The following is a 27,354-nucleotide window of genomic DNA, read 5'->3' on the forward strand; positions in this document are numbered from 1 at the left end:
CTCAGAGCACACACACAATTGTAACAAAACAATACTTCTCCTATTGCGAGCAATATACTCTGACATTTCTCACACTACTTTATTCTATCCTATTTCGTTCAGCCAAAAAATGCTGACCACAACGCACCACAGGATGGCAACCTGTAATGTGAAAAAACACCGGCTTGGGAGTGTGCAGAATCGAGAGCAGAAGGGGTAAAATTGGCCCAAGATACAATTCTGGTTGTGGTCTGGCTCCTAAACTTGCACCAGATTTCGAATGTCTGTTGTCTCATAGACAAAGTATTTGGGGGGAAAAAGGGACCAAGGCCTACGAAACCACACAATACTTAAAGAACATGGCAAAATGAGGAAGTGCTAACCTGGCTTCTTTGATAAACAGAAGAAAATCATCTCAGGGTTGTGGGAACAGTGAAGACCAGAGTGTAAAATGTCTGGAAAGACCGTCTTCAAAAGCAAAACACTGGGCCATTCCTGTAATCACCATGGATACCAATGACTTAGAGCTGTGCCAGGGGAGATGGAGCCTGGAACGGGGGAGAGCCCTTAACTCATTGCTCCACTGGCCCGAAAGCCTGCTTTCGTTATAAGCGTTGGAGCCATGTAAAAGACCTGTGCTCCTGGCTCACAAACATGCTTGTTTGCCACACAAGGAGAATGGGGAGCTCCAGGAGGGAGGGGGAGGTCCCTCATATGTGGAATGAGGTTGGGGTCCTACAATCCTGCCGATGTGACGGGTAAGGTACACGAAGAAATGAACAGAAGGCCAACTCGTCTCTTCTTTCACTGAGAAGACCAAGAAGGCTACAGTTCACAGCCCCCCTAGGATGGCTGCCATCCTTCCATGTCCCTCTGTGATGTTTGCTTCCTATTCTGCCAGCGCCATGGATACCTGGGGGGTGGGGTGGGGGGGTTCAGGAGGCTCCTTTTTCAGCTAAGAGGGCAAGTCCGGTTAGGTGGGATCGTGGAGGCTTGCAGGAGCACACTGGGGTGGCTGGTCCGGATGGTAGAGGGTCTGGTGAAGCAGGGCACGGACGGCTGGGACATCGTCAGGATCTGAGGACAGGAAAGGGGTGGGTCAGAGATTGGGGATCTCCTGGGCACCTGGCACAGGGCTGCCCCAGCTGCGAGCCCTCCTGGGACTCACCCACGCCCAGCTCCTGCAGGAGGTTCTGGAACTCTGGCTCAACCTCCAGCAGTTTCAGCAGATTGGTCGATTCCATCCGCTCAAGCTGCACCTCCCAGTAGACGTAGATCTTCTGGTTGAACGTGACATACACGAGGCAGGGGCTGTTGCGGCCCTCCTTGCAGGCATAGAGGCCTGAGGGGTGTGGGGGGTGGGACGGAGGTCAGGGGGTTCCAGTCCCAGTGGGGAAGGGCAGAGCCTATGACGCAGACCTTGGAGTCAGCCATTCCCACTCTCCCATAGACGGCAGGCCAAAAACCAAAGGCCCTCTTTCTATTCTCTCTGTAGTGGGAACTCAGAAAAATAGGTAAAATAGGGGGCACCTGAGTGGCTCAATAGTTAAGCGGCTGCCTTCGGTTCAGGTCATGATCCCAGAGTCCTGGGATCGAGCCCCGCATCAGTTTCCCTGCTCAGTAAGAAGCCTGCTTCTCCCACTCCCCCTGCTTGTGTGCTCTCTCTCTCGCTGTGTCCCTCTCTGTCAAACAAAATCTTAACAACAACAAAAAAAAAAAACACGTAAAATATGTGGCCTATTTCAGACATGGAAAAGTACCAGGCAGAATAGCACCCTAAAAGTGATAGCTGTTGATGTCCTCATCTGAGTGATGGCCCTGGAGGAATGAAGGGGAGTCTTGGTAGTCCAAGGGGTAGATAAGCAAAAAACAATCAGAAACTCAGGCTTCTCTTAGATGGCCACGATTCCTTCTTCAAAGGCATTTTAACCTTTCAGGACATTGGAGAATGAACCCCAGAGCACTGTGTAATTCTTAGCACCTCAGCAACCAAAGGTATCCCCATGTTCCCTGCAAGAGCCAGCGCTGCTTTTCAAGTCCCCGATTTGGAACCAATGCTCTAGAATGTTCCTCACCAAGTTCTGACACGCTCAGATGGGAAAGAACTTTGCAGTGTGTTCACACATCCCAGACAGAGAGATGATAAGAACTCAGCCCATTCTTTTTAAAATTAGTCTCTCTCTCTTTTTTTTTAAGGTTTTATTTATTTGACAGAGAGAGAGATAAGAACTCAGCCCATTCTTTTTTAAATTAGCCCTTCTTTTTTTTTAAGGTTTTATTTATTTGATGAGAGAGAGACAGAGAGAGACAAAGAAAGAGAGAATGAGTCAGGGAGTGGCAGGCAGAGTGAAAATAGACTTCCTGCTGAACAAGGAGCCCAACATGGGACTCAATCTCAAGACCCTGGGATCATGACCTGAGCATAAGGCAGACGCTTAACTGAGCCACCCAGATGCTCCAAACTCAGCACATTTGTGAAGATAATCAGAGGTAGGTCTATCACTCTCCTTTATTCCTTATTTAAAACTGTAAAGGGTGCTTGAATGGCTCAGTGGGTTCAGCGTCTGCCTTTGACTCAGGTCATGATCTCAGGGTCCTAGTATTGAGTCCTGCATTGGGCTCCTCGCTCAGCAGGGAGCCTGCTTCTCCCTCTGCCCCCACTCTGCTTGCGCTTAAAAAAACCCCCCAAAACAAAAAACCTGTACAGATGGCAACCTAGTACCCACCATCACCCTCTAACACAAGTGCCAAAGAACTCATCTGTTTATGAAGACTCAAGTTAGGGGAGGCGGAGACAGTGGACACAAGGGTGGACAAGTGTGGTGAGAGAGGGGCCATGGGCCAGGGTCCCACCTGCACAGAAGGCTCGGATGTTCTCGTCCACCTGGAAGCGGACAACGGTGCGGTTGTGATCAATGATATATGTCTGTCCATCCCAGGCACAGGCCACCACCTCCTCATGCCCATTGCCCTGCAAAAGGCCAGAGACCAGGCTGCAGGGGTGACCAGCAGCTGCTGTGCCAAGAGCCCTCGTGATGGGGCCTGGGTGAAAAATGAAGGAGCAGCGCACCTGGCCCTGTGTGCTCAACAGCCAGCTGGGAAGAAAATGAGCCTAAGTTTCTTACTGACCTTGCTCCTCGCGTCTGTGGCCACACAGCCCACGGGGGCAACAATATTCCCAGTCTCCTACGGAGGAAGCTTCAGTCGATGGAAGTGAAGCCACTCACGCGAGGTCACGCAGCAGGGAAGGGAGACGGCATAGAATCAGGGCTCAAACCCGGCCTGGTCTCCCGGCTTTAAAGCCTTGGGCCTCTTCGCCTAACCATCACATGTGCACAAGTCTGGCCCCGCATGCAGGCTGCAGGGGCCGCAGCCTTAGTCAAGAGGGGCTCAGACACAGACGAGAAAAAAATGATAGAAGGAGTGGGGGGCGAAGAACTCACTTCTGGACCCTAGTAACTTATTTCTCGTTAGACCCGTTATTGCTGCCAAACCACTGGTGCAGGCACTGTGCTGCTGGGAAGGGAACGGGGCTGAGCTCCGAGGGATACGGGCAGACAGACGCACTTGAGACGCATTAGAGTCCGTCTGAAGAGACGGAGAGGGAATTGAGAAGGGAGGATGTCTCGCTTAAATCTCATCTCTCCGTGTCAGGGAGGTAAGGCTGCTCCTCTCACCGTGACATCCAGTTTCTCCAGGGCGAAGAGCTGGTGATCCACCTGCACTGACCACAGCAGCTTGTCTGCTTCCTCCATCAGCTTCAGGGTCCCTGCGGGTGGAGGAGGGGAGGACAGGCAGGCCAGGGTGGGCATGAAGGACCCCTGAGCAGACCCCACATGCACGCAGCCCCCAACCCCAGCAGGAACTCACCATCCAGAGTGCAGAGGGCAAATAGGCCAGAGCCAGCCCTCTCAGCGGTGTGGCCTGTGGGTAAGACAGAAGGACGGGAAGAAGAAAAGGTGAAGGGCAAGCCAAGGTCAGAGGGTACAGAGGGAGGGGCGGTCCAAGGCAGGCAGAAAGGGAGGGCCCTGCAGCCCCCTTCTCCCAGGACTGATGCTGGCCCCTCCCCTCGGCTCCCTCTCACGCCCCCAGCCCACCTTCACCTCGTTTGATGTTGCCAACGAGGTGGGTGGAGACGTTCTTGTTGTGGATGCGGCCAGAAGTCTGGTGCAACATGACATCTCGGGCAGCCAGGGTGTCCCTGTGTGGGGTGGAGGGGGATACTAAATGGGGATCAGGAGAGCCTAGTTCTCCAGTACTTTTCTAGCCCCGATCTCCCAGGATGTGAATCAGCCTGGACACCGATCACTGAGCCTTGTCTGGCCCGTGTGGCAAGTAGAAGAAAAGAGAGAGACAGAACTGCCAAGTTAGAATCTTGGAATCTCCTCCAGGTGCTACAAGGTGAAAGCCTAGGATTCCCTGGGTCCCCAAATAATCTTCTGTAGTGGGGAAGAGGTGCCATGCTGGGACCCAGCTGAAGCAGCTCTGTCAACTACAGACCCATCTGCTGCCATGGAAATCCGGGAGCCCCTCTGGATTCCATGCACCCCACGCCGTCCACAGGTCTGCTCCCTTACCTACTGCCCTCCAGGGCTCCCTCTGAGGTTGGGGGGGGCCCGGTGTCCTTGTTCCAGGTACACAGCAGAATGGCGTAAGCACAGCCCGGCTGAGATACCATCAGTTCTGGCACACCCAGGGGCCCGGGAGTCACCGAGAGACTGTCCACCTGCACCAGGGAACAGGGGCTGACAGAGGGCTGGGGCAGAAGTGGGACCCTGCAGAGAACAGGGGAGAGCGTGGGGTAGGGGCCCTGGAAACAGTGCCCCGGGCTTCAAGGGCAGGAGCAGGAGGAAGAATGCAAGTTCACAGGGCTCCTACTCGGTTCCATTCTCTCCATACAACCCACCTGCTCTCCACGGGCATATGTCCTATGGCCATGCCGTAGAGCACATCACACCACCTGCACCCTCGTTACCCAGTGCTCCCCTCTCTCTGCCAATGGTTAGTCACTTGCCCCTCACACCCTGATCTGAAACTCTCTTCTTTGGATTTCTCTCAACAAGGACATGTTCTCTTTCTCCCACCCTAAACCCAGGCCCATGACTGTGCTCCCTTTCCTGGAGGGGGCCTCCTCCCTGCCCCCTGAGGCCCCTGAGCCCCACACTCAGCCTCTCACCTGACCCTCCAGCGTCCATTTCTTGAGGGACACCAGCTGTCCCATGGGATGCTCAGTGCCCTCGCCCAGATCTTCCCAGCGGAAAGCCCGGACCACGCGGTCTGTGTAACCTACCACCAGCTCGCAACGCCCATCTCCATCTGCAGATCCAGAAAGACAGATGCGTTTGGAGCCGAATGTGTAGTCACGAGCTTGCATCCTTCACATGTGTCCTCCCTGCTCCTCTGCTACCACCACCGCTACTGGCACTTTCACCCACCACAACCTCACACCTGATGTGAACCCGCAAGCACTGTGTCTGCACCTGCTCCCCTGCCTGCCTTTTGCATGGAACACTAACCCCCACCCCCGCCGGACCCAACGGCTCCGCGGGTCCTATCACGGCTTCCCTCCTGTTGCTTCTGTCAGATACACAACCCGAGTGTCCCAAATCACGCCACGTACCTCCCACAGCCTTCCGGGCAGCTTCCAGCCAGGACATCAAGCCCTGTATCTGTAGGGCGGGCTCCCTTGCCACCTTCAGTGTCTGGCCAAATGTCACCTTCCCAGCAATGGCTTCCCCACCAGCTCCATTTAGAATTGGTACCTCTACTTCTCTGCCCTGACACTTGCTAGCCCCCTTACATGGTTTCTTTTCTCCATGGCACATCCGACCTTCTCATATAGGACTCCATTTTCTTACAGTGTTCTACACTGTTTCTCTTGTGCCCTTTCCCAGTAAGGGTCCAAGAAGGCAGTGACTTCTGTCTGTTTTTTTCACTGCTGCAGTCCCACTGCCTAGAACAACACCTAGTTTATAATGGGAGCTCAGTAACTCAACATAAAATGCATAATAACTGCACACATGAACGCTAACTACCTCCCCGAATCCCTTGAGATCAGCTCTACTACCCATTGACTCCTATTCCCCCGGCTGCTTGCAGACGGCCATGCCCACCGATGTCGCTGATCAGCATGACCTTGGTGTTGGCAGGGATATGCTGTTTGAACACTGGATGTTGCTCCTCTGCCGTCAGGCTCTCGTGGTGCCCAGAAGCATCCAGGGCCTTGGCAGGTGTCAGGTCACACAGGTAAAACCATCCTTCTGCACTCACCGCCACTACCAGGTTCTGGAAGAAACAGAGGCATGGGAGGGATGAGCTGGGGAGGGAAGTTGGGGCATGAGCCTCGTCACTAAAGCACAGAAGTGAGAGGGCTGAAGCCTTTAACTCTCGACTGGTTTCCACCAGGAGATGGGGGTCAATCTAGGTAAAGCCTTGGAGTTCTACCGAAGTCCCAACATCCCCTAGGGTTCTTACCTTTCCTTTATTACACACATCTCCGACCCCAACGCAAGTCAGCTGCAAAGAAAAGGGGAGACACACTGAGGGAGGCCAGTACTCCTTAAACTCCAGGAAACAAGGAGAGGTTTGTTACCAGTTTTCGCTGAAAACTTGTGCCCTGTGACCTACACTAATAGTTCACGCTAATGGAGTTCTTACGCGATGAGTTTGGTTCTACCCCAGACACCAACAGGAAGACCTAAAGTGGTAAAGATGGTCTGGGCTGAACAGAAGTTTCACATCAGGATAGCCAGTTTATTTCTAGACTTCTTCAAAGTCTTACCCCCCATTTTCTACTATATAAGCTCAGATGACCTTGGCAGCTTTGGAGTACTAAGGAAGCAACTCCACAACAGAAAATAAAAACCAGCCCAGAAGCTGGGAGCGCGTCGCCTGGTGGCTCCCCTCCCTGAATTGAATGAACCCCGAAAGAACAGCTGGGCTGAGGAGATGGTGAACTGGGGACACACTGGTGGACTCCTGTGGGGCTCAGCCTTGACAGGAAGGATCCTTCTGCCCCTCAAACCCCAGGGAGTTGAACACTGACCATGCCCTGGCAGGAGCAGGTGAGCCACGGCCGGCTGTCATCATTCTTATACACGAACAGCTTCCCGCTGGTGTCCCCCACCACTAGTTCATTTAACTTCGAACAGGGAGAGAAGACAGGATTAGTTAGGATGGGATCTTAGGGAACCACCTCAAACTTTTCTCTACGGGGCCCCTCCTAGGGAGGTCACAAGATCTCAATTTACATATTCACTAACTTTTTAGTTAAAAAAAAAAAAAAGTCCTCTGCAACCAACAACAGCAGTTTCCTTAGAGTTTCTTTAATTCCCTGTAGGGGTGGGTGCGTGTCAAGGGAAGTTAGTAGAATGCGGCAATATAGAAATCTATGACCCTGGGGCACCTGGGTGGCTCAGTGGGTTAAACCTCTGTCTTTGGCTCAGGTCATGATCTCAGGGTCCTGGGATGGAGCCCTGCATTGGGCTCTCTGCTCAGCAGAGAGCCTGCTTCTCTCTCTTTCTCTCTACCTACTTGTGATCTCTGTGTCAAATAAATAAATAAAATCTTAAAAAAGAGAGAGAGAGAGAAAGAAATCTATGACCCTTCCCATCCAGAAGTCTGACAACATAACAGCCCCAGGGGCTGCGTGCCTGACTATCAATGGTACATGTTTCGAAAACAACCCAAGATATTTAACTCTTGGAAAACTGAACATCGGACCACGTATTTAATCGCACGCCAAAAGAGAAAACAAGGTCAGCTCTGGGGGTCCTCCTCCTTCTTGCAAGACTTTCTGATCACAGTGTGTATGAGCGCACGTGGAGCGGGTGGAGGTGCTGCACGTGGAGCGGGTGGAGGTGCTGGAGGGGACAGCATGAGGGGTTTGCAGGCCTCAGCCTCCACGCTCTGGGCCTCTGGCGCCCTCAAGTGGTGGCCGAGCTCTTAGGAGGGGGCGCCCTGTACCAAGCCTCTTCTCTATTTGTATCTGGGTACTCCATTTTCCCAGAGGTTGCCAGAAGGCTGGCTACCTTTCCAGGGGCTATCAATGAGAGCAAGGTAGCACCAAAACCCTTTTTCACAAATAGCTTCCTGATTTACCCTTGTGGGGGGCAGGACCAGCTAACGCCTCTTTCCTATTCTCAAAACAGAGTGAACATTAGATTCTCAAGAGCTTTCATTCTAAAGGCAACACAGACATAACAGATCAACAATAAGGAAGAGTTGAAAATGAACTGGTGTTTATTAATAATAATTTACTTGATTTGAATCTTTGATTTTTAAATTTTTTTAAAATTTTATTTATTTTATTTGACAGAGATCACAAGTAGGCAGAGAGGCAGGCTGAGAGAGAGAAAGGAGGAAGCAGGCTCCCCGCTGAGCAGAGAGCCCGATGCGGGGCTTGATCCCAGGACCCCGGGATCATGACCTGAGCCGAAGGCAGAGGCTTTAAACCACTGAGCCACCCAGGCGCCCCTCTTTGATTTTTTTTTAAATAGTTATGGGAGTTTCTGGTGGGAACATTTGATCACAGAAGCATAAAGTAAGTGTTTTTTACATTAAACTCTCTCCACCACATGTTTCCATTACGTCTGCCCCAGAGGACTTGCGCACACACACAGGACAGCAGCTGCGTGGCACAGAGGCTCAGTGTGGCTACCTGGATTTGAATACCGCTGCCTATGCTTAAAGTTTCTCATCTATAAAACAAGGATCATAAGGCTATCTACCGCATAAGGTTGTTGCGAGAATCGAGCTAACAGCACAAGGCCTTTATAACAGTGACTAGCATAGTGTGAGCACTAACACCAGGTGGTTTTCAGCCTCTAGTTAAATCCCTCCAAGGCCAGGGACCCTACAATCCATTCTTTTTAATTCATTCATGCAGCAAATGCTGTAGTCCGTAAGAGGGCCTCAATAAAGGTTTACTTAATGGACTAATAAAAAAAAAAAAGGTTTTGGAGGAGGTGCCTGGGTGGATCAGTTGGTTAAGCATCTGCCTTTGGCTTAAGGCATGATCCCTGGGCCGGGGGTGGGTGGGATGGTAGATCCTGGGATTGCGTCTGTACTGCTCAGTGGGAAGTCTGTTTCTCCCCCTGCCATCTGCCCCCTGCCCCCAGCTCAAGCTCACTCTCTCTCTCAAATAAATAAATAAAATCTTTAAAAATAAATGAATAAATTTTTAGAAGTTTTATTTTTAAGAAACAAAGAAAAATCAGGATGAAAGAGAATGCTCAGCCAGTCGTTGAGTTCGCAGGTAAAGCTAGACAATGAGATAGGGGTACAAAGATAAATGCTGTAGACTCCCTGCCGCACCTCACTGTTTCACAAGGGCACAGACACAGAAATAAAATAAAAACGCGGTGCAGTAGGTAGAGTGAGCAAATAGATGTGACCCAGCCAGGCAATGACAGGCAATGACAATGAGGTAATGGCTGGTCTCCTGGAAGGGGACATTTCTAAAGTGGCCCATCTGCTTTCCTGGAGTTATAATGCTTCCCAGCAGTTCCTCTTCTCTGTGGCTGATCCTGGCTCTGGCTTCTGGAGATCACTTACTGACACTAAAGCCAGATGAAGAGGGCCATCGCCAGAAATACTCAAGGAGAGAGGCGGCAAGGTCTTTGATCTGCTGCAGCCTTCCAGTAGCCAGGCTTTTGTGGGCAGTCCAAGAGGGTGTGCATTCTATTTCTGCCTTCCCCTCCCTGCAACTTACCAGGAAATAAATTAGTTTTCAAAGAACTTTAGGCTATTGATTTATCAGGATGAAATAAGTCGTTTTCCTGCCCCAGATCTCCGAATGGTAGCCTGGGGAACCAGTAACAGAATTTCTATCCACACTCACGCAGGCTGAATGTACCACATACAGTCACTAGGCAACTATCTCAACTACTGCCCTTCTTTCAGTTATATTTATCAATAACCAGCAAAGCCCTTCAAACTGCTTCCAGAGACATAATCACATTTGCTTTCCATAACTGCCTTCATTTATTCAACAAACATTTGATGAGTGCCTACTATGTGCCAGGCACTATTCTAAGTGTTGGGAATATAGCAGTGAAAAAACAAAAATTTCCCATCCTAGGGTGGCTGGGGGATGGACATTGGGGAGGGGAGGTGCTATGGTGAGTGCTGTGAAATATGTAAACCTGATGATTCCCAGACTTGTACCCCTGGGGCAAACAATACATTATATGTTAAAAAAAAAATTTCCTACTCTTATGAAGCTAACAACTCAGATTAAAACAAAACAAAACAAAACAAAACGGTAGTACAATATATCTAATATTGCATAACTAAGTGTATTAGTGCAATCCACTTAGAAAAGTTCAATTTCCAAAAAAAGCTGATGTTGTGAAGCTATGAAAAAGGGCATGTATTTTTCCCTTTTAAACAAAAAGGAAAATCAGATAACACAGAAAATAATGCACATCTAAAGTCACTCTGTTAATTTATTATTTGAAAATCTCTCTCTTGATTTTCTCATAAAATTGTAATGCCTGGCATATGAAGAAATGTGAAAACCCAGAAAACAATATAAATTTATGAGAATAACTCCTTCCTCCAGGGAAGATAGCCAAAAGAGGCCTCATAAAATATCTTCTCTATCAAAACACAAAGGGGGGGGGCATGTTTTAGGCCTTGTTTTTTTCCAAAGAGAGCACAGAACAGTTAGGGGGGTGAGAATAAGTAAGGAGGCAGAATAGGGAGATGGATCAGAGGGTAGGACAGGATGGCAATACGGTGCTTTGCATTAAAAATATGAAATAATGGGGGCGCCTGGGTGGCTCAGTGGGTTGAGTCTCTGCTTTCGGCTTGGGTCCTCGACTCGGGGTCCTGGGAGCGACCCCCGAGCTGGGCTCTCTGCTCAGGGAAGGGCCTGCTTCCCCCCTCTCTGCCTACTCGTGATATTTCTCTATCAAATAAATACATAAAATTTTTTAAAAACATATGAAAAAATGAATGAAAACATAGTCTGTTAAAAAAGAGCGTCTCACACCAGCAACAGCTCCTTTGATACTCCACGCCAAAACTCTACATATTTTAATCACTGCCCCTCCTTACATTTTGTCATTCTTGTGACCATCACCCCACCTAAGGGCTGGGACTGTCTAGTTCATTTTGGAATTCCCAGAATATAGCACAGCCCTTGGCACACGATGGGCAGCTGAATAAGTATTTGCGGAAAAACAAGCAAATATTAACAACGCTAATAGATGCGTTTCTGTATTAACTCACTTAAACAACGAGGAAAACAACGATTGGGGAGAGATGAAACAGTAGATGTAAACTGCTTTTGTAATTCAACCAAGGTGCAGCGCCTTCAAGTTGCCAGGCCCTTGTGTTCTACGGAGCAGGCTAGAGAAACCCTGCCAGGCTGGGGCCCGCAGAGACAGAAAAGTACAGCACAACTGTGCAACCCAGCCTAAGGGGCACGTGTCAGAGCAGCAAAGGCACGCTGCAAGCTGATTTTTGAGGCTTCGGAAGGTAAAATGACTTGAGAGGTGATGTCACGACAGAAGCAATGAACCAGGACCTCTGGCCACCAGCTTACCAGGCTCCCACTGTGAAGAAGTTACTAACTTAGGCAAAGCATCAGTTATGTATGCCCCTAAAAGAACACCAGACCAGGGAACCCGAGCAATTCGATCCCGACGTTCAGCAGGAAACCTCCCCGGAAGCTCTCCCCTAGCCCCCAACGCTCTCCCCTAGCCCCCGACTTCCACCGCCCCAGCCCCACCGCGCAGGCGCGACGCGCACGCCCACGCCGCGGGCGGCTCCTCTACTTCCCAGGCCCGCCCCACCCGGAACGGAGCTGCAGAGCCCGGCCGCGTCTCGCAGTGCGCATGCACTGACCGTGTCGTTATCGACGTCTCCGAGGCAGATCGCGTGCGGGAAGAGGCTCCCACTAAATTCCAGAGCGACGCGCTGCACGTAGCTAACCGACCTCATCGCGCTTCCAAGGGCCGAGGGACCGGGGAACCCCGCTAAATGTTCCCCGAACCCCTTCCGAGCGGAAGGCCGGCCAACGCGGAAAGTTACGTCACCGCCCGAGCCTCCAATAGCGGCCTTCGTCGCTTAATCTTAAAGAGGAGGTGGGTCTTCTGAGCCCTCTGGGCGTGGGGGCGGGCTTACCCAGCTACGGATGTGAGTGACAGGGGCCTGGGCCACTCCTGTCCTCCAGAGCTCCACAGGGCAGGGGTAGGCCTACCCCGACGGGGGCAGATCTGTTCCCCAGGCAACGGGCTCTCCGGGGCTTGACCCGATAACCTTGACCTCTTCTTTTATTGCCCTAGTGATGAAGATTCCCAGCCATCAGACTAAACCAGAGAATCATAGTAATCGTAATTACGGACAACTGTATGCTTTCCAACAGTTTTTGTTGTTGTTGTTTTGTTTTGTTTTTGTTTTTGTTTTAATGATATAGTTAGCGGTTAGGAAACCTGGAAACAATATAGTGAATTGAACCGGTATTTGGAAGAACAAATTAGAATGAATAGAAAATACCACTTGGTATTTTCGAGTAGTAATTATTCTTTCTGTGAAATCTTTGTTTCAATTGTGTATATTTGTATATGTATATTTTATATACTGACTTATGTGAAAAAGGATTTTTAAATGGTGTGTGTAGGCTTTTGTGGTCAGTAGTTTGAAAACCACTGGCAGCGAAGCACATTTCGTATATACTGTTTCATGTAATCAGCACAACCCTGGGTGCTTGTATTATTATTAAGGGTTTTGGATGAGAAAAACAGGTTCAGCAAGATTAAGTAACAAAATAGAAAGTTGTAGAGCTGGGGCACAAACCAAGATCGTTTGATCCAAAACCCCAGCTCCTTTCTATCATTTATGCCACAGTTCCTAGGAAAGTCCTCAGGCTGGAGGTCAGGGTTGCTGAAATTTTGGATCTGCTCTGCCCTCTACCCTCCTACTCCAGACAAAGCCGTTGCCTCCTTGCCTCAGTGGCCTTACTCTGTAGTATAAATGGGACATCACCATCATTCGTGGTTGGCCTCTTAGGAAAACTTTTCGTGCTGAATCAAGTCCAGTCTTTCTTTGGGGTGCCTCATCAATCAGAGCATCAGAAGTCTACGAGTTGTAAAATTTTTTAGGTGTTCAATACATTTTAAAGTTTAGGTCTGCAGGTCGAGGCCAGTTTATGCACGGTTTTTCAGGAGTCCATGTTGTGAAAATAAGGATATCCACCTCTCCCCCGGGGGAGGCTGGACTAGGGGAGGGTCCTGCTTTCTCTGTCTGAACATAGTGGGAGAAGGCACTGGAGGCCGGGACCGTTTTGCTTGGGGGTTGGGTGGCGGGGGGCACATTTTATCCCAGAAGTCCCAGTGGACCTGACAGCCAGGTAAGATGAGAACAAGGAACATCAAACAGAACGGTAAACAGGAAGCTGTCCAGACAAATATTGGGATCTGCACATTCGCTCAAGTTTCTGGTTTTGGTGGCATACTGTGGGCCAGGCCAGGCCCATTCAAAGGCTCTGTGTCATACGGGTATACTGGTGCTTTCTATCTCCGATCTCATGGAGGGGTTGCATGCAACCTTATCCTGCTCTACCACATCTTTGTCCTCTATTCTAGCTCACACTTTGAGCTTCAGCATAGATTTTAAGGGATGGAGACACAAATAAGGGATGGAGACAAAAAAGCCAACTTAAAAATGTTTACCTCGGGGCGCCTGGGTGGCTCAGTGGGTTAAGCCGCTGCCTTCGGCTCAAGTCATGATCTCAGAGTCCTGGGATCGAGTCCCGCATCGGGCTCTCTGCTCAGCAGAGAGCCTGCTTCCCTCTCTCTCTCTGCCTGCCTCTCCATCTACTTGTGATTTCTCTCTGTCAAATAAATAAATAAAATCTTTTAAAAAAAAATGTTTACCTCTAGAGACACCTGTGCAGCTTAGTCATTAGGCATCTACCTTTGGCTCAGGTCGTGGTCCCAGGGTCCTGGGATCGAACCCCTGCATCAGGCTCCCTGCTCAGCAAGGAAGCCTACATCTCCCTTTCCCATTCCCCCTGCTTGTATTCCCTCTCTCGCTTTGTCTCTCTCTGCCAAAAAAATAAATATTTTTTTAAAAATGTTTACCTTTAAATGTAAAGTCAAATTGTTACTGAATTCTGTTTCTTTTCAATGTTATTTCTATTGTTTCCTCTTTTTCCAGTATTTTGAATGAAATTATAAAATAAATAAATAAGTGAATTCATAAATAACCCAGGACAAAATAGACGAGGACGACCCATCTTCTGCCACTAAGTGTCCTCACCTGATCCAGTTCTCTGAATTCATACCCTGGCCCAGAATTTCAGTGCCTTAGTTTGATCTTCTTCAGTGGTTGCATTTCTTGTACTTGACTCTTCTGGACCAGGGGTTGCCTGTTAATGTTTGTCCTGTAGGTCCTGTCATGATGACATAATGTCATATGACAATTTGGATACCATACCTTTTGGGTTTTGTCAAGAGAACCCAATAAATTTTGAAAGGGAGCTCCAAAAAATACAACAGGAATCCAATCTTTCTATTCTTCCCACCTTGCATCAATTAACTTTAACTGCATTATGTGTTATGTTACATTCTTCGTAAGTGGAACACACTAGGCATCCCAGAGCTGTGTGGACAGATGCCAGGCTCCACAAGAACACTCTTGTTTTTGGCCCTTCCTAATGGAATGGTTGGTGGGTCTCCACTGACACCATCTCTAGAGCTTGTCTTTTTTAAGCCAAGCACTCTTTGAACATGGGTGTTGGCTTAGTCTCCAAAACAGCCTCATCAGGCCATCTTCTTCGTTAGATGACATGGGTAAAGTTGTGTGAGTCGCAGATTTTTTTTTTTTTAAAGATTTTATTTATTTCACAGAGAGAGAGAGAGAGAGATCACAAGTAGGCAGGCAGAGAGAGGGGAAGCAGGCTCCCCGCTGAGCAGAGAGCCCCATGCAGTGCTCGATCCCAGGACCCTGAGATCATGACCTCAGCCAAAGGCAGAGGCTCAACCCACTGAGCCACCCAGGTGCCCCTGGGTGGCATATTCTTTACAAACCAGCCAAACAACAGCTTCATTTGAAACCTGCTATGGGAAGGGAGGGAGGTGTTAAGTGGGAAGCATTTCCAGGGAGATTCTTTGTCCATTTCTTTCTCCAAGAGTAGATAGAGGGGTCCAAGTTCTGTCTGCCTAGGATGGCTAAGCAAGAAACAAGAGCTTTAAGACTTTCTACACCTGGGGCCCAGAGCCACTCACCATCTTCGGCGCAGGGCCTAGCTTCCTAATGGGTTGTTTGAGACTTCCTCATTCCCCTTCCCTCTCTAAGCTACAGTGTACCTTAGCATACTAAAGGTCCCACAAAGTCCCCAAGTACAGAAACCTGTTTCTCAGACTTCCTTGACCCAGAAATTAGGCAGAATGACACTGTGGGCAGCCCTGCTCTGAGTGAAATGCTGTTATTCAGAGCACTCCTTTTGAGGCCCACTGGCTTCCTCACACGTCTGGCTATGTCACAAAGCACTGCCCACTCTGGGAAGCTTTGATCCTAGAGCCTGTCCGGGTTGTTCGTCTGGCTTTCTTTTGTTTTAAAAGACTTAAGTAATCTCTACACCCAACTTGGGGCTGAACTCAACAACCCGGAGATCAAGAGTCACATGCTGTACTGACTGAGGCAGCCAGGCGCCCCGGGATGGCTGGCTGTTTACTGGCTCGTTAACTGAAGGGGAAGGCTAGTCCTTCACTGTTTCATGAGGAAACAAAGGATGATGAAAATGGCTCAGAACTAGATAGAGGTGGTGGTCGTACAACGACATAATGGGACTAAATCCCACTGCGTTGTCCATAGTAAAATAGTTAATTTTATGTGAATTCCACCTCAATAAAAAAAATACAAATAATTTTATGTGTGAAGCACTAATGACAGTTGGAACCTACAGCCTTGCGGGGTGGGGCACAGGATAGGACCAGCACCCTCATCTAGCCAGAGAAGTCTGCAAGTTCATTAAGGAGTTTTTTTCTTGATTGTCCCTCCTCAGAACCACTTTGTGACTCTTTCATTCTTACTTTGCCTCCCAAATTGGGATCCTTAGTATTGTTCATTACATGCTAAACAAGGGTTTATTATGATCCTGAGATTTTGATTGAGGTCAGTGGTAGTGCGTTCAAGTTATCTGAGGTTGGCAAGCAGCTGGGGAACTACAGCCAGAAAACAGCAATAATGATTTCCAGAAAGAGGATAAGTTCTTTTACGTAGAATCTCTTGACTTTAGCTTTATTCATCACTGCCGTTAACCCCTTTTCATTTCAACTTCAGTATGTCCTAAGGTTCTGAGATGCCCTAGATTTGGAAAGGGAAGAAGCACAGCAGACAGAAGAGGGATTCCACTCTTAAATGAAGGGAGATGCACACTCCCCGCCACCCACCCCAACTTGATACTGTGGCTGGTATAGAGGGGGGGTCAAGCTTTTCACTGCTGGTGGAAGGCAGGCAGGGCCAGGCCCCACAGGGTCTTGTGGACCTCAGTATGGGTTCTGGGATGGGAAGTCATCAATGGGTTTTAAGCTGTTGGACAGGAGACCTGGCTGGAGGCATCTGGTGATGTTGGGGAGGGGCTGCTAGAACGGAGATGGGAAAGACTTGGGAGATCGAATTTATAGAACTTGTCATGAGGATCAGCACTAGGACAAGATGAACCCAATCTGAAAATGTCCAAATCTGCAGTAACAGCTAGCAGTGTATTGGTTGCTACCCGTTTCCCTTATCCAAGCACATTCTCTCAACCCAGGAGGATTTTGAGTGTTGGTGAGGAAATGTTCAACTGACGAGGCTATGAACTTGAGCATGGTCCAGAGCAGAGTGGAAGTACGTGACAGGTCTTGTTTTAACCCTGAAGACTTCTGGCCCCTTAAATAAAACATCTTGACGGTATGGCTTTAATGTTACACCAACCAAGGCTTATCCAGCTCCAGGATTCTATGGAAGTGTGTGTTTTAAATTCCTGGAATCCCACAGAAGCTGGAAGGAACCTCCCCTGTTCTTGCAGCTAAGGAAATATGCTCAGCTTGCCCAAGGTCACATGAGCCTCCCAGCAAGTTTATATTTGTTCCAGCTTGCTCATATTCCAGGCAGACCCCTCTTTAACTTGAGCCTCGTTCTCCTCATCTGCAAAGTAGGGGTGTTAACTCCTTCATAGGACGGTTCCAGGTACTAAGGTTAATTCACACAAGGCTCTTGGTTGAATCCCAGGTAAGCGGCTGCCGTTGGCTGCAGGGGCAAGACGGATCTTTGAAGTATGAGCAAGACCCAGATGTGCAGGACTGTGTGAGCTCAAGAGCCTGAGTGGGCAATGGACTGAACCAAATCTTAGTTCTGGTTCACACACCAGCCATGCTGTAGGACGAGGTGCAACTCTGACACAAATTCATCTTCCTCAGCAAAAGCATGGAGAAATGTCTTCTGGAACTGTACAGAGATGTGGGCTGACAGACTACCTCTTCCACCAGGCAGAAAGGACAGCTCTCATAGGAGGGAAGATGGCTGAGACCCCAGAGCGAGCCTCTAGCCTATGGCTATGACCATCCAGAGAAAACACTAGCTAGACTTATGCCTCCTTGGCTTCTCCCAGGGCCCTAAGTGCCTATAGGAGCCAAAGGTCAACACACAGAAGTACAAGCTCTTCCCTATGAAGGCCTTGAGGCAAGCTGGAAAGCAGGCCCGAGTGAGTGCCAAAGCTCCCTGGCCTGGAGGTGGTTCTTCTGTAACTGTGTGAAAGGTGTCTAATTGGAGGATTGCTCATGGGGATTTTTACCTTAAGAATCCAAGAAAGCTCATGCTTTTGGCTAGATTACATGCCTCTACTCGATCAGTTAGGTGGTCGACCAATCTGTCCCAAAGACAAGTGGTCCCAGTATTTTACATGTTTGTGTTTGCTGCTTCCTTGGTGTTAGGAAAGAAAAGGAAAGCTATGAAAAGCCGCCTGGCTGCAGAGGGGCACTGGGAACCTGTGGGAGGCTGAAGGCATCGCCCTGCTGCTGGCCACGCTCACAGGCTTCATCAGCCACCACGCTCCAGCCAGGGCTGGGGAGGAGGGGAGGCCACTCCCTCAGTTTTGTCCCCCATGTGTAAGCCACCATGCCCACCCTCGAGGCCAGACAGAAAGGGCTGCCCAATACCCAGGTTTGAGTTCCACTTTATTGCTCAAGCACAGAACTTGAGGTAAGCCTGGACCTTCAGCAACGTGCAGAGAAGAGGCTGAGGGGTTTGGGGACACGACCTGGCTGAGAAGGGAAACTGATCCAAAGGGAAATACTGGTGGGGGGGGACAAGGGGTGGTCATCAGGACACCAGAAGACAGCTCAGCTATACCATCGAGGGTGGGGATGGGAACAGAGAGCAGTAACGGGCATAGCAGTGGTTTTTCCCATGCCCCTAGCACCCACATGGAGGCCTCGTGTTTGGGAACGGACCGGCAGGAGGGAAGGATGAGGAAATGGCTGCCTGGGAGTCTCCCTCTCCACCCTGGTTTCACATCAGAGCCCACGGAGCATCCCTACCACTCACTCCCTTCTACCATTTGAAAAATAGACACAGCGAACAGAAGCAGCAAAATAAATTAACGTTCTGATGAGTGTGCGTGTGGATGGACATTTGTTCACATGTAATGGAGGATGGGGGAAGGGACGAGGGGGTGACACCACCTAAAACGATCCCCCAGCCTACTCCTTTCCCCCTTCCCCCAAAGCCACCATCTAACCAGGTAGAAAAATAAAGGTCTAATTCACTCAAAATTCTTCAGTTTTTACAAAACTAACAGGGTGGAGGAGGGGAGGGAGCAAGGGAGGCAGGCAGCCGCGGGAGGAGGGCCGGGCAGAGGCTATGCTTCTGTCTCCACCGGAGGCTGGCTCCCCGCCACTTCGTTCTTCTGCTCCTCCTTCATCTCTGCGTCAGCAGGATGGTCTCCTGCGGCTTCTGCTGCCTTGGCCTGGGAGAAGGGAGAGGAAGGGGCTCAGTTCCAGTTCTCATCTGGTCCAGGCCTCTGAGGAGAAAGGGGACTTTCGCTCCACGTCCCCACTCCCACTTGCCAGCACGGAGCCAAGGTGGTGACGAGCCGCGTGCATGTACCACGCGGATACCACGTCAACTCCGGACCACGCACACTCATCCCCTGAAGAAAAGATACGCACTGGAACGCCGACACAGCCAACTCCCTCTCCAGGTGTGTCCTAAAGACACACACACACACAAGTAGACACTTAAACTATCCCTTAGTGCGATTCTACTTAGAACCGCACTCGTCCAACATGGTAGCGAGGACCACGTGTGACTCCTGAGCACTTAACAATTAGGCCAAACGGATGTTTTCTAAGTACAAAGTAATACGGTAGAATTCTGGAGACCAACTTAGGTCTGAAAGATGAGGAACAATCTGAAAACATTACATGTTGCAGTATTTAGACACCTTGGGTCAACTAAGTATTAAAATTAACCTTACTTGTTCACTTGGTTGTTTTAGCACGGATACTCAGAAAACTGAAAATCACTGTACAGTTTGCGTTCTGTTTCTGTTCAACAGTGCTGGTCTTGAACACTGGAGACTAAAGGGACTGGGATACGGTAGGCCATGTGCTTTACTATGGGACTCCAGCAGCACAGTGAAGAACGTGAGAGCTGTCAATGTAAGACAGTCTTGCAGGAATGATATGAAAAGAGTATAATGTACAGAACTGGCAGGACATGTTGCCTTTTATTAGGGAAGAGGAAGAAGACTGTCTACTTGTACATGTGCATCGTTTACTGGAATCATCTGAACACTGGACACAGCCAACCACTTCTGGGTGGTGGGAGAGAGGCTTCTTATTATATATTGTTTTGTGCGGTTTCAACAGTATGAGGTAATTATATTACCTATTTAAACATAGGCTTTTAAAACCTACTTTTTTTTTTTTTTTAAGACTTGGGTTTTGAACAGGCACACAGAACAGAGTTTGGGAGGCACACCCAGCACAACAAACTCCTCACCTGTAGGGCTCTCGAGGGGGGTTTTTAGCTGTGATCAAGGGAACCATGTCCCACCCCCAACACCATAGCGGTTTCTGCCAACGGGACATGTCACTGCTCCAGGGACAAGGGCAGCACCGGGTGTCCAGGCGTGGCATGCACAACCGGAGGCGAGGAGCCACAACAGCTGGGTCAGGCACCGGGACAAGTCAGCGCCTTTTCTCCAGTCTGTCCCTACTGTCCCCCTCTGGAGCCTTACCTTGCTCTCCTCCTCGGCCAGCCTCTCAAACATGTTGGCATAGAGCTTCTTCTCCCGCGCAAGCTGCTTGCGGATCCGCTGCTGGCAGATGGCCAGCTGGGCCTTGGCGGCTTTGTTGCTGGGGTAGAGCTGCAGGACCTTCTGGAAGTCAGCCCGTGCCAAGTCAAAGTCATTCACCGCCAGGTGGGCCTCTCCGCGGCGGAAAAGGCCCTTCTCGTTATTGCTGTCCAGTTCCAGGGCCTAAGGACACAGAGAGGAAGCAACAGGGAGACCTGAGCCCCTGCGGCCTCTCTGGCCGAGACAGGGTTCCAGAGGCAGTGCTGAGAGGTCAGGCAGAACACACACCGCCGGCTCCACCTCAGGAAGGGGTCTTGGGGCATGACATGGTAAAGACCAAGGTCTAGGAAGGAACCGTTCGTCCTGGGCTTTCGATGAAAGACAAGACCCAATACAACATTTCCATTCTCTCCAGAATAAAGCAGGTACTCAGGAGAGCCCGGCTAGGAACCAAAGGAATTGCTGTAGCTGTTCTTCCCTGCCTGTGCCCTCGACCTCCATGTCAGCTGCCTTCTACCACGAAAGCCAAGGTGCTGGCTTCTTGAAGCCCCTCCCTCTGGGGCCCTTCACCTCCAGGCTCCCACTGGTCCCACTTGCTACCCTATCCCTACCTGAGTCACCCAGGCCGTTTCAGACCCGCCGGCAGCTTACCCAGCTGAGCCTGTGAATGTTGCTCCCCAACCCTCTTGGGAAGGGCCTCACCTTGTTACAGCTCTCAATGGCCGCGGAGAAGGCCTGTAGTTTCAGGTGACACATGGCCAGGTTGAGGTGGGAGGCCAGCCGAAGGGCCTGGGCCTTCTGGGCGTCCTCATTAGAGAAACTGGACTCATATTCCAGCCAGGAGACAATCTTCTTGTACTGCAGTAAAGCTTGCTTATACTTGCCTTCCTAAAAGGGAGGGAGGCTCAGGCACTGGGCTGTCATCCTCGGTAGCTATCAGGGACACGTGGCCGTGAGGGAGGCCTGCCTCCCCTGCACACCACCACTGGTAGGACCAGCCAGCTCCCATATGCTGGGTGAAGACTGTAGGTGCTCCCTGTGCTGTCCTGGGGAGTGTCCTCAGGACCCCAATGCTGGCTCACCTTGAAGTACACGGTGCCCCGCTCTTTCACTATGGTGCTCTGCTCCAGCTTCTCCTCGGAGTTCATCTCCCAAGACTCCTTGGCCTGCCGTACCCCAAGGGAGAAACAAAGTCATCAGCTACCCCGAGCTATGTCCTGGGAACTGACTTCAGGACGGAGAGGACCTTGAGCAAACTCACCTTCTCGAAACTCTTGAGGTGTACTTCGTATTTCAGCTCAGCATTCGGCGGGATCTGGAACTTTTCCTTCCCCACGTTACCAAAAGCATAGCTGTTGGGGGGGGGGGGGACCCACAAAACTAGGTTACTGTGGCCACGTTTAACCTGCTCCATGCTGAAAAGGCTTCCTGTCCTTTTCCTGCAAGGCACCTCCCTATCCCCTGAGATTTGGTTCAAATATTTCCTGTTGGGCAAAATCTTCCCTGACCTCTTCACACAATTAGTTGGTCTCTTAGCATCTTCCATATCCTTCTAACTCATACTAACACTGGAATGATGACTAACGGAATTTCCAGCACCCCCCCCCCACGTCTGGCACATAACAGATGGGTTTCAATCAATGTCATGAATGACGGAGTATGTTTAGTAGGAGACAACAATTTTGACCCTGGTAGAGGAGGAGACCTGGAGTGGCCAGAACTGAAAAAATGAGGCTATGATTCCAGACGTGGCCAGTTGTGACCACGTCCCAAACACGGAGATCACGTGCGTGCCAGACTCACAGGGACTGCCACTGAGGCTGTGGGGGTGGGTGAGCGCACACAGAGGAACAGAGTCAAGTGCCTAGTTACACAACTACTCACTGTGGACATGTAGATCTCTGACCTTGCGTCACCCACCTGCTCTACAAAGTGTCCACTCCTTACCTGGGCTTGAGGTACACAACGGAATGTTCTCCTTTTTCCATGCGCTGAATGGCTTTCTCCAGCCCACAAGGCAGGTCCAGGCTCTCCCCCTCGCCAACCTCAAAGCGGAGCTCCCGCCGGTCAAACATCTGGTCCTTGTAGTACCCTTCCAGTGCAACTGGCATGAGAAGGAGGCAGTATGCCAGGGATGTGAGTAGGCAAGGGGCTGAGGAAGGAGGTCACTGCAGCCTCCCTCCATGACCTCACCACTGCATGCCCGAGGTGCCCTTGTTGTATTATCAGAACTAGAGGCATGTTAGGAAGGTACGGTCCCATCCCTCAGTTCTCAGATGAGCTACTCAGATCAGAAAAGGAAGTGACCTGCCCAAAGCCACCCAGGGACTAAGTACCAGAATTGGAATCGGAACAAACTGTGCTGTCTCACCCTCCACGATGGCACCCTCGTTGGGCCTGGCATAGCCTTCGCCCCGAGTCCGTATTCTCCGGATGATCCCCCCATCTTCTTCTTCTGTCAGGTCCTCTCCTCTAAACTCAAACAACTCCACCTGTGGGACGAGACGCAAGATGACACGATGCCTTTCAGCATTACCCTATCAGCCAAAGAGTCCCTGGTCACTGCCAGACCAGGCCTGAGCACAAGGGCAACCAAACCAAGACTGGACAAAGTGGCACTTCTGGTAAGTTCCGGGAGAGCTCTAGTCTCAACTTTGGTAGCAGTGGGCAGGTCACAGAGTCTGCTGACCTCGGAAGATCAATCTTCTTACTAGCTGCTCCCCCAGGAAGGACATGCTCCAGCCAGGCCTAACCCAGCCATCTCACAAGGCCAATCTGGTAGGCGGTGGAAATGACCCAGCAACTTTCAACATTCTCCAAGCATCCATTACAGGAGGGCTCAGACACTCTGATCCTGAATGGTGTCAAGTTCCCCCTCTCAGTGAAGGCTTTTCTCACCCCCTCAACCCATGGGGGGCATTCTTTTTCCTCCTTCTATCTCTGAAGCACTGACGTTCTATACTGTCATTTATAACCATACAGATTCTGACCTTCTGACTCCTCTCAGTCAAAATTATAACCCATCTCCGGGCAGTTCGTGAAATAGAACAGGCCTCAACCCTTACCCCGCTTCAAGTCTGGGGAAGGGTTTGTGGCCATCTCTCTTCCCCTGAAATCTCCGCCAGCAGCCGCTTTCTGGCAACAGCAGGCTCTGTGAACAGCAGAGCCAGCTGCCCTCTCCAGGTCCCTTCCTCCCCTAAGGCCAGGCCCTTAGCCTTGGCTACATTGTCTCTAAGCGGCAGGAAGTGCTGGAGGGCAGCCAGGCCCCGGGCTGAGATCAGCCTGGCTCTTTGCCTTGCTCTCTGTGCCTGGACACTCACCTCAAATACAAGCGTGGCATTGGGGGGGATTTTTGGAGGGCTGCCTGCCGAACCGTAGGCATACTCTGGTTTGCAGGTGATGTGGCACACCTCTCCCACCTTCATGGTTGCTACAGCAATATCCCAAGCCTTGATGACCTCCCCTGTAGGTACAGAAAGCAAACCGGTCCTGCTTGACAGGGATCAGACCCCCGGCTCAGAGAGCAGCTCCAGGGACCTTCATCAGACCACACTCACGGGGAAGCTATATACTCTTAGGAAACGAGACCAGGGAGGTAGAGGACCTGGTTGCAGTAAGCACTGTCAGGTCTCAGACCTCTTTATAAAAGACTCAACCCTGGAACACAGGAGTTCTAGGAACAAGATAATCCACCCCCGAAGAAAATTTGAGGTGTTCAGAGGTGATCAGGGAAGGTGAGATAGAGATCAATATGGTTCCAAAAAGGAAAAGAAAAAAAAAGAGCTATGGGAGGATTAATTCACGGATTCTAAGAGACTGCTCCTCACGCTTCTGAGAATACGGTTTCTGCTTGTGACAGCTTACACCCTCCTCAGGACTAATGCTACCAATCCACTAACCGTGGACCTACCTTTGCCCAGGTCAAAGGAGAATTTGTCCTTGCGGTCCAGACTGGAGTCAAACTTGGTGCCATCTAACAGCCAGCCAGTGTAGTGGACAAAGACACGGTCCCCAATCATGGGCGTCTCTGTGCCGGTGCCCTCTCGCTTGATGACCTGGGAGGAAAGCAGAGAAGATGAGTGTACCCAGGTGTGGGGGCAGAAAGAGGCCCCGAAGCTGTTTGCACACCTCTGATGGAAACGGGGACTTTTCTGCTTCCTAGGAAGCAAAAGGACCAAGCCTCAAATGATTCCAATGTGAGGTTTGGCTAGATGCCAACAGACACCCCCACTGACTGCTCTCTTCCATCTTTCTTGAGGTGCAACAGGACTTGGTTTAAAAGCTAGAGACGAAAGACCCAAGCTCAAGTTTTTGCTGTATGTTCTCGCACAAGTCAAGCTCTCTAGACCTTATTTGTAAACCAGTAATAATAACCTCTATCAGGGTTGGAGAATTAAATTGGCAGAAAGCTGAAGATGATTATTATCAGCAGCAAAGGGGGAAGCAGTTATGTTAAGTTTCCTCATTCTTCCTAAATGCTGGTGGTCATTAGGTCTGGATCTGGTTTATGGATAAGAAAAGAATTAAGAATATGAGTAACAAAACAGAAATAGCAACAGCCCAGAAGAGGTTCAGAAAGTACCAGGTCACTGATGAGCATAGGGGAGCTCACTCAGGCCCTAAAACTCTGGCTTGGGGCATGAACATTTCTGACTGGTAGGCTACTGAAGTCTTTTGAGGGCTGGAGCATTTCTCAGGAATTTCAACAAGCTCTGCTTCTCTTCTGAACTTTATAAAAAGTGACAAGGAGACTCTGTGGGTCAACTGGTAGGTATGTGGTTACCTACAGGACAGAATGGACAGAGGACTCGAGGAGTAGAAAGGCAAAAGGGAAGGAGTGGAAGATTAAAGAAGAAAGGACCCTTCTGGGAATAATAACCTTGTAGAAATCTCCAGGGAGCCGGAGAGCTTAGGAGAAGCCACATGCCCCCTGAAGAACAGCTTAAGACTCTAAGATCTGGGACAAAATTAGGACCGTTTCTGGACCAGATATGGGCTCCCCGAGGTCTCTAGCTCTGCACAGGCCTCACACACACACACACACACACACACACGGAACGGAGTGGGAGCGAGGGTAAAAAGAACACTGGATGAGGAAGAGGCATGAAATCCAGCCTAGGATTTCGCCATCCTGCACTCTGCAGAACCTGCTCGGAAGCACCATCAGTCGTCCCGACCAGGTCAAGACGCCCTGCCCCTTCGCTTCGCTTCTACGAGGCTCCCAGCAAAATACCTCCTCCCGGCCCCACACCCCTTTGCCCCAACTCATGAGGGGGAGGGCGAGGTGGGAGGGGGAACTACAAGTCCCGGCATGCACCGCTCCCTGGTTTTCCCAGGGCGGGGGAAGGGGGGCCAGCATGGCTGAGCGGGTGACCTAGCTGGGTCCAGCCGGCTTTTAGGAAGGGGGTCACCAAGGGGACGAAGGGCGCCAGAACCTCTCTCGCGGCCCGGCCCCGGGCGCCAAGTCGTACAAAGGCCTCTGGGCCAGGAAATCACTGTGGTGGCCCGCTTCAGGTCCTAGCTAACGTTTAACCGCCCGGAGAAGCCGAGTGCTCGCCGCACGGCCGGCGAGGGCCGCCAGGGACTTCCCGGCTGCGGCCCGCGGGGAAGGCGCTGGCGGCCCGGCCCGGGTCGCGGGGTCTGGGAGAGGTGACGTGAGGGAGGGGCGGCGTCGGGGCGGGAGTGGGCCCCTGCCGGCTCCAGCCCGGGTGCACGCCGCCCGGGCCCCCTAGCTGCAGCTCGCGTGCTGCGGCGCGGCCCCGCCCCTCCCTCCGCGCTGCACCGCGCACGCCGGAGTTGGCGCCGCAGTCCCGGGCCCGGGCGCCGCAGGGGCTAGGGGGCCGGGGCCTCCGCCGGACCGCGGGTGCCCCAGGGGGCCGGAGAATGCCCGCGGGGAGGCCCGCGCACCCAGGCCGCCCCCTGAGAAAGTGTGGCGGCCCTTCCACCCCCGAACGACGCAGCCGGGTCCAGGAGGACGATGCAACCGGCCGCCGGCCGCACGCCGGGCTCAACGACCCGCCCGGACGCTGCAGAGGCGGCCCGGGGCTCCGCAGCTCGGCGGGAGGTCGGCTGCGAGGGGCGCCTGCGCCGCCGCCCTTACCTTCAGCACGCCTTCGTCTTGCTTGGGGCTGATGTCCACCCCCTCGAGGGGCAGCGGCGCCGACTGCGCCCCGCTCTCGGTCGCCTTCATCTCCTCGGCGGTCATCGCCGCTCGGTGCGCCGTTTACTCCGGGAGCCAGGCACTGGGCGCGAGCCAAGCCCTCTCGGCCGGGCCTCTCTGCACGGCTGTGCGGGCGGGAGGGCACTGGGGCTGCCGCCCAGCTGTGAACCGGTCGAAGGCTTGAGCACCTCTGCCGCCCAGCGCGCTCACAGCCCGCGGCCGATGGGGCGCGGGAGCTGGAGGAGGTGGGTAATGAGCGGCCGCGGGGAGCGATTGGTCCCACCCCGCCGCGGAGGGAGGGGCTGGGAGGAGCTGGAGCGGGAGCGAGGGACGGAGGGGGAGGGGGCGGAGAACTTTCTAGAGACGGCGGCCGCTAAGCCAGTTCGGGCTTTAGTGCTAAGGGTGCTTCTGTGAATGTGTGTGTGTGTGTTTTGGTTTGGTTTTTTGGGGGTTCTTTACCCCTTCTGGCTGCCTGGCCTCCCTCCCCCCACTCCTGGGACCCTCGGACTCTGGGGATTTCCCCCGCTCACCGCCCCCCGCCACCCCGGGGCCTTTCCCGGGCCCTCCCCCGCCCGTTGCCCGGTCTAACCGGATTCTTCCAGATCCTTCTCCATCCCCCTACATCACTCCAATACCAAGCCGGCCAGCCGCCCCAGATCCGCCCTACACATTGCAGGCTGCAGCGTGGTTTGCTTAGCCGGATGTGAGTGGCCGCGCGTCCGTCTCCCCGCACCCGAGACGCGCATTTTTATAAAAGCCGGTCGTAAGCGCAGACCGCATGGCCTCCCCGTCTGTACTTGGCGTATATATACTTAACGAATTGGGGAGCGAGAGGGAAGGGGAGTCAGGTGGGGAGAAAACGAGTGAAAAGCGGTAATGCACAGAATCGGGGGAAACAACCTTGATTTCCCCAGAGCCGGGA

The 27,354-nt window shown here is 51.5% G+C and overlaps 2 protein-coding genes and 2 long non-coding RNA genes across 6 annotated transcripts; 1 reads left to right on the plus strand and 3 right to left on the minus strand.

Annotated features, from left to right (window-relative positions):
* Positions 1 to 55: 55 nt before the first annotated feature.
* ITFG2 (integrin alpha FG-GAP repeat containing 2) lies at positions 56 to 11,963 on the minus strand. 3 transcript variants are annotated; one of them, XM_004778318.3, is made up of 12 exons: positions 11,833 to 11,963; positions 7,025 to 7,120; positions 6,454 to 6,495; positions 6,093 to 6,264; positions 5,156 to 5,295; positions 4,557 to 4,705; positions 4,083 to 4,180; positions 3,850 to 3,903; positions 3,657 to 3,748; positions 2,833 to 2,950; positions 1,148 to 1,321; positions 56 to 1,056 (listed from the first exon to the last, which is right to left on the minus strand). In XM_004778318.3, the coding sequence occupies exons 1-12, from the start codon at positions 11,926 to 11,928 to the stop codon at positions 953 to 955; spliced, it is 1,335 nt and encodes a 444-aa protein (XP_004778375.1). In that variant the 5' UTR covers positions 11,929 to 11,963; the 3' UTR covers positions 56 to 952. The 3 variants fall into 3 exon arrangements, with proteins under 3 accessions (XP_004778375.1, XP_004778374.1, XP_012904311.1); XM_004778317.3 differs by having other exon boundaries at positions 4,077 to 4,180; XM_013048857.2 differs by lacking the exons at positions 6,454 to 6,495; positions 7,025 to 7,120 and having other exon boundaries at positions 4,077 to 4,180; positions 11,833 to 11,943.
* Positions 11,946 to 18,586, plus strand: LOC106004271. Its single transcript, XR_001177216.2, has 2 exons — positions 11,946 to 12,071; positions 17,206 to 18,586. It is a non-coding gene; the product is annotated as an uncharacterized LOC106004271 (long non-coding RNA).
* FKBP4 (FKBP prolyl isomerase 4) lies at positions 18,133 to 26,684 on the minus strand. Its single transcript, XM_004778320.3, has 10 exons — positions 26,373 to 26,684; positions 24,183 to 24,327; positions 23,593 to 23,735; positions 22,644 to 22,764; positions 22,220 to 22,376; positions 21,534 to 21,624; positions 21,355 to 21,438; positions 20,975 to 21,160; positions 20,216 to 20,455; positions 18,133 to 18,940 (listed from the first exon to the last, which is right to left on the minus strand). The coding sequence occupies exons 1-10, from the start codon at positions 26,475 to 26,477 to the stop codon at positions 18,833 to 18,835; spliced, it is 1,380 nt and encodes a 459-aa protein (XP_004778377.1). The 5' UTR covers positions 26,478 to 26,684; the 3' UTR covers positions 18,133 to 18,832.
* On the minus strand, positions 24,336 to 26,364 carry LOC123389643. The gene is made up of 2 exons (XR_006604288.1): positions 25,708 to 26,364; positions 24,336 to 24,772 (listed from the first exon to the last, which is right to left on the minus strand). It is a non-coding gene; the product is annotated as an uncharacterized LOC123389643 (long non-coding RNA).
* Positions 26,685 to 27,354: the final 670 nt, after the last annotated feature.

This window comes from Mustela putorius, unplaced genomic scaffold, assembly GCF_011764305.1.
Source record: "Mustela putorius furo isolate JIRA1106 unplaced genomic scaffold, ASM1176430v1.1 tig00003988_pilon_pilon_pilon, whole genome shotgun sequence".
Taxonomy (NCBI): Eukaryota; Metazoa; Chordata; class Mammalia; order Carnivora; family Mustelidae; genus Mustela; species Mustela putorius.

What these genes read in the sequence shown, in the direction of transcription:
- ITFG2 (XM_004778317.3), bottom strand. Translation starts at nt 11,928, where the DNA reads ATGAGGTCGGTTAGCTACGTGCAGCGCGTCGCTCTGGAATTTAGTGGG. An exon ending in GAGACGTCGATAACGACACG is followed by an intron (nt 7,121 to 11,832) that starts GTCAGTGCATGC and finishes CCCTGTTCGAAG; the next exon opens with TTAAATGAACTAGTGGTGGG. An exon ending in ATGTGTGTAATAAAGGAAAG is followed by an intron (nt 6,265 to 6,453) that starts GTAAGAACCCTA and finishes TGTTTCTTCCAG; the next exon opens with AACCTGGTAGTGGCGGTGAG.
- FKBP4 (XM_004778320.3), bottom strand. Translation starts at nt 26,477, where the DNA reads ATGACCGCCGAGGAGATGAAGGCGACCGAGAGCGGGGCGCAGTCGGCG. An exon ending in CCATTGAGAGCTGTAACAAG is followed by an intron (nt 20,456 to 20,974) that starts GTGAGGCCCTTC and finishes CTGTGTCCTTAG; the next exon opens with GCCCTGGAACTGGACAGCAA. An exon ending in TGGCCGAGGAGGAGAGCAAG is followed by an intron (nt 18,941 to 20,215) that starts GTAAGGCTCCAG and finishes CCCTTCTCCCAG; the next exon opens with GCCAAGGCAGCAGAAGCCGC.